The sequence below is a fragment of the Cynoglossus semilaevis genome, chromosome 10, assembly GCF_000523025.1.
Source record: "Cynoglossus semilaevis isolate Cse_v1.0 chromosome 10, Cse_v1.0, whole genome shotgun sequence".
Classification (NCBI taxonomy): Eukaryota; Metazoa; Chordata; class Actinopteri; order Pleuronectiformes; family Cynoglossidae; genus Cynoglossus; species Cynoglossus semilaevis.
The window spans coordinates 3,792,598-3,803,775 of NC_024316.1; the positions used below are offsets into that span (position 1 = coordinate 3,792,598).

Consider the following 11,178-nt stretch of genomic DNA (forward strand, 5'->3'; position numbering starts at 1 on the left):
GAAAATGCTGCCCTCAACAGCCAAAAGGTGGCAGCACTGCTTCAAATATCAATATGTACAGTAGAAATTTGCAGAACTGCCTAGCTTAGCCAAACCTCAGAGAAGACCCAGAGCCTGAAACTCTTGAGAACATCTGAGAAAGAAGTCGGATCTCTTACACAGAACTTCATGGTTCTGTGAAACATGCCTCAGATGTTCTCTCTGCTCGCTCTGATATCATTTGATAAACGACAACACTGGCAGAATAATATAATAGAGGTTATATAAGCATGTGTAAAGACCAAGAATCACAATTGATTTTCACATGAATGTGTGATGGTCACTCTCTGGACGAGTGAAGAATTTCTGACCTTATTGTGTATGTGGCGTCCTCCCCCTGGACGAAGATTCCCTGCTCCCTGTTGGGGGGCACCAGAGGGAGAAAGGGAGAAGGGAGACTCAGAAACCTGGAGGGAAGATAAAAAAATGCAACAAAACTACATAATGTGCTATACTTGTCCGATTCTCATGTTTCCAATGGTACCTGAACACGCCTCGTCTGAGATACTGTATATAACTTCAGATATAGATATAAAACTAGGGATATATAGCGGATCGCACAAGTGGCAAAAACACAAGTACATGGAAAATAAGTCAAAAACAAATTAGCCAAAATTAAGTCGGAAGTTAGCCAGGACACATTTTTGGATGATAGCTAAGGGCTAAAGATTAGCCAAGGGATAGCTAAATCTATACTAAAATCTATATAACCATGCAGAACAGCTACAAACATAGGTCATTTTAGCCACTTCGGACTAAATGGCTAAAACATTGCTTAATTTTCTCCAGCATTACCGTGTCTAGCCTTCTTTCTGTGAGTCATGCAGCGTTTCATATTATAAAACACCAAACTGCGTTGACTGTCTATTTATAGGTATGATCTCACATGCAACTTTTTAATCCTGCTCTTGACGTCCACAGGGCGCCAAAAGCTGCCAAGGCTGGGGCAGATTTAACAGACTACAGCGCACTGTAGAGTCAGAGTCGGTGGCTCTTCAGCTCGTGGTGATGATTTATGACCGCTAATCTATAACTGCTAGGCATTAGCATCTGATGTGTGCTATGTTTAAGCTCCTACGGCATTAATCAAACACTAAAGACTGGCCTAGTTTAATCAATGGGCTACGAAGTGCTACAGAGCGTGGGTAGCCAACCCCCCGGTTCGGGGACCGTTGGTACCAGACCAGAGTGGCACACAGTGAAAGAATTTACTTCAGTTTTACTAATTTACTTCATTCCAAAAGAATCCAGTCATATCCCTTTACTTTTTTCATTCAAACATAATATGTCAATGTTTCAAAACAACAAGTCATTCAGACTCTGATACTAACAGAATAAAGTCTAAAGATGTTTTAGTTTGAAAATGTTAATAGCTTAAAATTGACTGAAAATAAATAAAAAAATTTGTCAAAAGTTTAAAATGATTAAGATAAACTGCAAAAATGATAAACATTTAGACAAACAACTGAAAAAAAAAAAGCCAGAATGTACCTATAATAATTTAAAAAAAAGGTTAAAACCACAAAATGCATATACAACAAACTTTGCAGCATTACTTCTACGGATTGAACTATCCCTTTAATGACAGTAAACATGAGTCACAGTTTTTAAGAGTTTTATTGGTTTGCATGTTTAACCTCTGTCTGAATCAACTACAGTCAATAACTGCACGTTGCCTTTTAGCTTACCATGCTAACTCCCACCGCCGACAAACGCATAAAACTCAACTTCATTTGTACAACCCGACGTTCATTTAAAATAATAACAGAATCATTACGACAGCGTCTACATAGCAAAACAGGTCACCCCCCCCCCCACACACACACACACACTGGTAGACGTACAGTGATAAATGAAATAAGCCGAACCTTGTGGCTCAATTCTGGTATCTGTTGGGCCCCATGTTGTACTAGTTAATGTACCAAATGTACTAATCAAACCTTTTTGAGTTTGGTGAAAAAGTTAGTGTCAGATAAAGGCCACTCAAAATATCACATAACACAATTTCCTTGTGGGTTAAGTTCAATCCTATTTGACGGGACGCCCTCACCTCAATAATATGTCTTTAATGGCCAACTTCTAACACTAACCATAAGTATGGGCAACATCTAAACCAAAACACAAAACTGGCTATGAATAATAACCCTCGTATGCTGGCCACATACATTATTGGATTAGCAAAATTTTACCGTAAGGGTAAAACCGTGAATTGTACATAAGTGATAAAGCACATCTCAACTGAAATTTTAGTTTTAGTTTAGCTATAATCTGGTCAGTTCAATTAAATATGTAGCCCACGTTCTCCATACCACATGTGGACCACTAATATTCTGTTATTCACACACTTTCTTTGCCTCAACACTTTGAACCATGTAACTAAACCTCTGTGGAAATAATGTTATTTAGGAAAAAGATATTTCAAGTACAAGTTCTCAACTTCGTAACTCACCATGCCTACTCGCAACACACAAGTGGTTTTATAAAAAACTATGCTATTTCATAAATATATCCATCTGGAGGTATCACACAGGCTACTGATAAATCTGTTCATATGAGGGCCAGATACATAAGGCCACATGACCAATAGTTATAATCTACAACATATAGATTCTTCTAGAGATATGCAACTTAACATGTGCTGTATAAAGCTAAGAGATTACCTTCTCTAAACACTCCTTTACTGGTTCCAGTTCTTCTTAATAATACATAAATAAAGATGAATTCATTCTATAAAACTAGATCCAATCTGGAAACACTAGCCTGGCTTTCGCCCTTTCTCGTCTCTGTTTTTGGTTCTAATTTAGTGACACGGGCTACACCTTTAATCAGAACCAAATGTGATGACGTGATTGGCTGAGAAAACAGTGAATGGCTGGTGGTGACGACTGACATTCACGTCACGTTGCTGTACTTTTCATTCATACACTCTGGAGCAATACCAGTCTTCTGCCACAAGAGGGCAGCAACGTGTTACCTCAGCAGGCCTCAACATTTAGCACACGCTTCACCATCAGGCACAATGTTAGCATAAAACATATAAATGTGGTCTAAGTAAATATATAAATATTCAAGAAACTAAAATACATTCAGTACATGATTTAAAACACCGATGCACACCGTGATAAAATGTCATTTCTCAAGCAACAAACCTCCGATATGTAGCAGCATAAAATTCTATAAGCTAATTTCACAAACCAGTGTTTAGACTAAGGTCCAAACAAAGCACCTCATATAAAACAAGAAAAGCCAAAGCAAATAGTCAACAGAATGAAGACATATACATATACATATATATACATATATATATATATATATATATATATATATATATTCCACATGGCTTAAATGGAAATAACCTGAATAACAGAGAAGGAAGTAGGTAGTAACTCAGCTGCAGGTGCGTCATTATTATTATGATACTGCTGTCAGAGCATGTGAGTGGAGCAGAAAGTTAAGCGTTAGCATCATTTTATGTTGGGACACACAAGCTGTAAATATAAAGTAAATGCTAAAAACCAGTACCTAAAGCTGGGATGAACGTTTATTCATTTGTGGCAGGAGGCAGAACGCACTCCTAAATTTAACCTAAAACGTCAAATAAGTCCAAACATCTCAGGCATTATTAGTAGTACAGTTAAAAAAAATCAATTGGTAAATTTTGAGGACTTTTGACTGAATTGGAGTGCTACCGTAGAACGGTGCCAACTCCGCACTATCATGCTCTGATCAAAATTAATATTTATGAAATATACCACACAATAACAACATCATTTGGGAACCAAATAGTGAGGTTGATAAACTGCGGCAAACATGCACTTGCATTCCTGGTGGTGTTGTGTTCTCACCAAACGCACATTATTTTCTTATGCTACTATATAACCTGCAAAGGCATGTGCACATATACAGTACGTGTAATGTATTCAATGGACTTGATACAAATCCTAACTCCTAAGCCCGACTCACTGGTCGAGTTGGAACATTTAGATAATTACCGAACACAACTAAAAAGCAGGTGACTGGTGACTTTGCTAACGTTTACATATTGTCCATACTCACATTTGGTGTGAAAGCATTGTCAGACATCGGACAACCAGCTATTAAAAAAAAAAAGAAGTACATTAGCCCGTTTTCCAGTGGTTTCACTTTGGGTATATTGTTGTATATTATGTAGAGATGGCTCAATACAAATGTTATCTTGTACCGATACTGCAACTTGGACCAATATCGATACTGGTATTAAATTGCTCTGCCAATCAATCTAATACCTTCTTTTTTCTTCCAGCATGCTGCGGGCTGCCGTTGCTGAGGCGATAGTGCCCACATTTACATCGCGCAAGCTAGAAAATTTGGGATAAGTTATCGAAACAGACGGGCTATGGTTGTTTTTTTCAATCCTGACATTTTGACCAATATCAGACCGATGTCGATGGTGAGTATCACATCAAGCCATCCCTGCTATTGTGTAACTGATAAAACTCATATCATATCAAAGTTGTAACCACAGTGCTTAAAAACCGTTTGAATTCCAGTATAAGAACTCCTAAATACCTGCAGTGTACTTGTGTACTAACCTCCACGTTCCACTGTTTTTCCCAGTGCATTTACCACTAACTTTCTAATAAATCTCCACAGCTAAGGTGCCTCCTTCCACTGGCTGCAGATACACAGTGCAATATTTGAACAGCGTAAACACTTGTTGCCTAAACACAGTGTGGCGCTGGTTCTCACAATGTAGACTTCAACTTTAACGCCCCCCACCCTATAGCTGAAAATGACAACAATGAAGTGGTAAAATCAATGACCATAATAAGAAGCACAGTTGTTACCATGGTATGAAGAGTATAGTCAAGCTAGGACAAGAACTATCATGCCGAGTCTATGTTTATCTGGAAGGCGTGATGACGCGTCCACATTTTCTTATATGGTCGGACACAGAGAAAGATCGTTTGATTGTCTAGAAAATAAATTAGAGATATATCCTTATATAGAGATAGAGGCACCAGACTGTAAGGACACAGAGTAAAACAAAATCTCTATAGAAATATAAACTCTAGAATTATCCGCTAACTATGGTGTTGGTCAACACGTGATTGAAGCACACCAATATAAAAGGGCAGTCCTGGAGTAAACCAGTTGTCTCTCCTCTGGTTTCGGCCTTAACCTTAATTTTTGCTGCAGGGCCGAAGAGGTATTGCTAACCCTTTCCATCAGCTTCTGAAAGCAACTACAGATACAGTCTATAAAAATGCACATTTAGAGATAGAAGGCACAAAAACACAAATCCCCACAATGGCGTGGGGTAAGATCGAGAGCAGCAGGACCGGGCAAAGCTGCAGATCTGGGCTGTGTACATCTCGGGATCTGTCAGAAAAAAGGGGCAAAGTTTGGAAGAGTGAGCGGTTCTTCTCTTTTGTTCCCTTACACCGATCGGTCCAACTCCTGCTACAGCACAGTACTGCTCGCAAGAGTCAAAGTCCCTGTCAACTGTCAATAAAGACGGTAACCGTCCAGTCATGTTCTTGAATGGACCTCTGTGGAGCCGGGACGCATCTTCATTTACCTCATTGCACATTTAACTAGTACAAAGCACAAAACGCTGGTGTACTTGAAGTCCTTCAGACTGAACCTTTGTTGGCTGTTTGGTCTTAATATAAATTATTATTATTAACATGAACAGGGCTGTCACTTATAAGAGGCAGAAAAACAATTTTGGGCAGGGAACATTTTGGTTTCTGCTGCTAATGTGTAGTTTTGACACAGGACTGTTTGGCTTATTTTAATGACGAGCCGACGGGAACCGAAGAAGCCTCTTGGATGGGAGGTGTAACGTCGTCTTGAGAAAATTTCATGTCCAGTTGCCTAACGGAACTCTTCAATCCCGATAGGAAATGACGTTATGCTCCCTTTAGAGTGGTGTCTGCTGAACGATGCAGTACAGCAGATGGTCTGATGTGTACTTTTCAAGCTTCTGCAATCAGGTTAAACAAATAGACTAAGATTTACATGAACAGTGACAGCCCCAGGACTTTCCCTTAGCTTCATACCGGTTTACTTATTTAGGTCGGCTCTATTCGTCGGTGCGTTCGGGCTGGGCGATTAATCGAAATTTGGCAGTCGTGGTTGCCACCGCAGGCTTTCCGGTCAGTCTAAGCAAAACCTTACTCTTGCTGGTGCTGTGGGAATGGGTGGGTGTTGCAGATTTCACAGAAGCTGGTGTTTTCACTGGGTGCACATGCGGCTCATCATTGATGTCGACCGTGATGTTGGTGTAGAGAGGCTCCAGCTGTTTGGAAAGGAGCTCATAGGTCAAAGAGTTGAAGCCATCAGAGCGCCAGCTCAACCTGGTCCTTTTCAGAAGATCAAACCTGAAAATATATTAATTGTTAACAAAAAGGTCTGTTTTAATTACATTCAAATCACTAATACTACCCTATAAAGTACTTAATGGTCTGCTCCTACCACCTTAAGAGATCTGACAAAGGCTTATGTTACCCCGTGACCACTCTGCTTGTCTAGAGAATGATAGCCTGACAATACAGGCTGTTCTCATCGCTTCATCCACAGGTGTAACCAAAAAGTGCCACGTGAAAGGTCCAGTAAACCAGTTCCACAGTTCAAGAACAATAACCAATAACACAGAACAGTGACCCCTGTTTTACTAGTTATCATGTTGCAGGATTTTGGCTTTTATGAAGTAATAACACCTTACTAACAACCAACACATGCTCCTACATTTCTCCTTTTCTCACGAACATGAAACAACATACAGCTCCTGTTGCTTCTAAACAGCGAACGATAAAACAGCCACGGCAGAACTTCCATATAGTCATACTGTGTGGCATTTTACAGAAGGGCATGAAATGTCAACTGCTGAAGATCAGTGGCTTATTTGCCAACAGCTTAGATGATACACGTATTGCACTTAAATGCACTAGCATTGGATGTAACATATTCTTTTTCCTTTTGTAAACTATTTTTCTTTAATAAGGAATTCCATAATAGACAACTATGATGTGAACTGACTTAATTAACTTACTTTGAACCTTTTAGTCTGTTTTTTTTTCTAATGAATTGTGTCCTAAGTGAGATATTTGAAGTACTTTATTGATTATAACCTTTTAGTCTGTTTTTTTTTCTAATGAATTGTGTCCTAAGTGAGATATTTGAAGTACTTTAGTGTGAAAATAAACACGTACATTTTCAGTGGTATAGGAGTGGGAGATAGTGGTAAACAAGCCCAGAGTGCCCTCTAGCGGCAGACAGCGTGCAAATAACATGTGGAATTATATATTTTAATATAGAAGTTGCATCTGAGTCGCAAACCCAGCCAGAGGATGGAAAAAAAGTGCAACTTATAGTCTGGAAAGTACAGTAGTTTGTCTTGACATTCAGAAACAAAATATACAGATGTGTCGTAATTGTGTTTGTCTTCTAATAGAAAGGGGTTTGGCTAGGCTTAGGCTGTTCCTTCTGCATTAACAGAAGTTAATGCTACAAAGAAATTTGGTTGGTTTGAAAAACATGTTTACATTGATTTATGTATTGATATTCCTACTCATACTGTTTGCCCAGCTACTGTAATATAAACGGTTTCTTTCATACCTGCGTGGATTTTTCTCATTGCCTCTATCTCCTTTATGCTTGATCATCTTGTAATGACCTATATTCACTGGAGGACGCACAATCTTCATCCCCGAGAGAAGAACTCTGAACGGACAGACAGCACACAGTGGGAAAAATTAGACTCTCAGTCAACACAACACAGACTAGAAACTCTGGACGGATATTAAATTCAGGACTGGTCAATGACAGTTTTGCTACAGACTCCCAAAGTGTGAACTACTGCTCATAAGTTGTTGGTAAAACCACTGGATGTGAGAACTACTAACACAATTAAGATTAGAAAATGTTACAAACGTGTGAGTCCAATTACATTGGTCGACAGTGCCATTAGCTGCTGTGATATTATAAGTGAATTATGCTGTGAGTCTGATTGGGTTTAAGTGTTCATTTTTCAACTCTTAATAATAAAATATTGGGTAGCAGAAAAACACAAAATATAAAGTCCAAGTACTGTTTCACAAATACTTAATGTTGTGCAGCACTCACTGTGAGAACTATTCATTGGTATTATAGAGACATTTTCAAAGTCTTTCTATAGGGAGCAGAAATGACCGTGGTTCTGCGTGTAATCCGTTACCTTCACTGTTACATGTACCTATACACCCAGATTAGATTATGTGTTTTTCAGGGAGAGGTAAGATAAGGCAAGGTAATATATTACATGTCAGATCATAAACTGCTGCTTTGTCATGGACTTATCATGAACTTTTTATCACACGTGGTAGGTACTACAGGTGTCACAGGAGAACAGTACAACACCCAGAAAGTCAACGGAGGGAATCGAAAAAAAACACCCTATTTAGAAGCCTTGTGTCAGGTCATCGTACTTACTGATTTGTCTTCCAGAGAAACACAGCAAAAGCCACAGCATTAGAGAGAGGATGTGAAAATGAAAAATGACGTTAGAGATATGTGAAATGTAAAGTCAAGGGAAATGAGAAGTGGTGGAAATTAAAACAAACAAAACTGAATGGAATAAAGGAGTAAGAGACAGCCATGCATGAAGCGGCAGGGTGTAGGTCTTCATTACCTCCACACTCCTCACCTGTAAGCGATATCGTCGTCCTCCCCGCCCCACCCCCAGTACTGGTTGGGAAAGCCATTCATCTTCATGTACTGGTCAGGAGTCACTGCAGATACTCCACCAAAGTACTGTGGATACGGCAACCTGCGAGAGCCACATGGTTGAATGTTTCATACACATTCAGGAACCACTAGCACCAAAAAGCTACAGCACGGTTAATGACAGTGATGTTGTCTATTTTTTATAATTCTAATGCAATATGTTTGTATTTTGGTCAATTTAGCCTACATGATGTTTTGTTTGGTAAGTATTTATATTATATAAGGCTGGGGTGCCAAACTCACTCATGCAAGGGGCCGAAGTTTAAAGTGCAGTCTAAGTTATGGGTCAAACAGGGTTAACATGTATTGAACAATCTTCAGCATCAGGATGCAGGTTCGATAAACATTTATTAAAAAAAAAAGGGGTCAACAAGGTGTTTGGACAACAACTGAATGGCGCTGAATGCCACAAAGACCAAGGAGATCATCCAGGACTTCAGGAAGAACAGAGCAGACCCCCCCCCATCAACAGAGTCTACGTAGAGAACGTCCACTCCTTCACCTTCCTGGTCCAAAAACACCTCAGCAGTAGTGAAGAAGGCCCAGGTGAACTTCTACCGCTCCTCCATCGAGAGCATACTCACCTATTGCATCTCGGTGCGGTTCACTCTCTGCACTGAGGTAGAACGGAGGAGGCTACAGGGTGTGGTGAAGACGGCCCAGGGGATTATCAGCTGCCCCTCCCCTCCCTGAAGGCCATCTTCACATCCTGATGCTTCAACCGGGGGCGGAGCAGATTACTCTGGATGTATGCCACCCCGCACACCATCTCTTTGAACTGTTGCTCAAACCAACACACACCCCACCCCCCCCTGCACCACGACACACAACCCCGTGCAATAACCTCACTACAATTCACTAATCCTGTAAATTTCTTGCTTGTTGTAGTGCTGATCGCTGCTTGTTGTTTTATTTCGTTGTCTGTTTGAGATTCACAGAAACACTCGTATGTATCTGTGATACACCTGCGCAGAAGCCTTCCCTTAATTCCGTTGTGTTTTAACCTGACATAATGCCAATAAAGACTATTCTATTCTAAGATTCATTTCGCTAAGGTGTAATGTAAAAGTAATCATAAGGGAACATACGTTTACCTGTATCTGAACTTGTCCATGGCCACCGACATGTGCGTGGGGAACTCTTTGTGGCAGGTGTACGTGTTGTGGTCATTCTCAGGCAGTAAATCCACATCATGCAGGAAGATGCAGCTCCAGTCGTCGTCTCGCAGAGCCTCCCGCACACCCACATTGAGGAGTTTTGCGCGGTTGAATGTGTTGTTTCCCCACTAGAACCAGAATGAGAAGCAGAAGTTGACACTTCACATAAAGAATCATGATATAAATAAAACCACAGAACAATTCTGCATTTATCACATGGTTAAAGGGTGTAAAGCTAAGTGTATAAGACAGCATCAGCATGAATGTCCTTTTTTTCAGTACAAAAGCATAACATACTGTATACATACTGTATACTATCTAGAGTCAAAATACGGCCAGTGTGATGTTATGTTTTCTATCCACTTTTTCCATCGGTAAACAAACAAATCTTTTTGTAGTTCACATCTGCAGTTAAACTCTCCATCCTATATATTTCTATTGTGGTGTCACTTTCTAGTGAGAGTCTTTTTAACTGTAGCTAACAAAATATTAAACAAACATTTGTCTCTCTCTGGCCTTTGTCCTTCAGGGATTGAATACAACTTTAAACCAGAGACGGGTGACTCTCAAAGATTTCTTGAACTGCCTTAGTTTTAATAACCTAAAAATCATAAAAAAAAATCATGATGAAGGTTTCCGTTTGTATTTCCACAGTTTTTCCGGCGAGCTGGGGAATTACTCTTGTTGTGGGATTTTTGGTGAGGTGTAATAAAATGTCTTATCAGGCTTTTCCAACTAAAGTCTCTCTTGTTGTATTGTAATATTTCTGTTAGATATTTCAGTATCAGGACTCCCAGATATTTAAAATAATCTCTTTACCCCACACAGAATTGTTTTTGCTTTTAATGTCATCTACTGGACTGTAACGATAACCACAGCAGTAAACACTAACCTAGTGCCTCTTTGGAGAGTTGCTAATCTTTTTAAAAATTATTTTCGCCATCTCTCTGGCGTCACAGGTTTTCTATGGTGACACTCCATAATAACAGTAATCAAAATATAAACTGGGATAAAAACAAACATAAATATAACAGAATGATTATTCCACATTGATATTTATTTTCTAGGGCTGTTATTTATATAGATATTATTTTGTAATAAGCAAACTTGTAATTTTAGCAAACTTAAACAAACCGATCAAGCTGGTCTGCTTTACATTCAAACATACAGTATCACCATGTGGAACTAGCAGTGTTTTTTAAATTCATTTATTTAGAAAGTTACTGGCACTTGG

General features: G+C 39.4%; 1 protein-coding gene across 2 annotated transcripts in view; it reads right to left on the reverse strand.

The window, feature by feature from the left end:
* Positions 1–1,637: 1,637 nt before the first annotated feature.
* The window catches only part of b4galt3 (UDP-Gal:betaGlcNAc beta 1,4- galactosyltransferase, polypeptide 3), a 13,020-nt gene continuing 3,479 nt past the window's right edge, over positions 1,638–11,178 (reverse strand). For both annotated transcript variants that reach the window (XM_008318230.3, XM_025059518.1), the window contains exons 4-7: positions 9,882–10,072; positions 8,708–8,830; positions 7,642–7,746; positions 1,638–6,404 (exon numbers count right to left, since the gene is read on the reverse strand). In XM_008318230.3, coding sequence (XP_008316452.1) covers positions 6,107–6,404; positions 7,642–7,746; positions 8,708–8,830; positions 9,882–10,072 — 717 coding nt within the window. In that variant the 3' untranslated portion in view covers positions 1,638–6,106. The remainder of the gene's footprint in view (positions 6,405–7,641; positions 7,747–8,707; positions 8,831–9,881; positions 10,073–11,178) is intronic.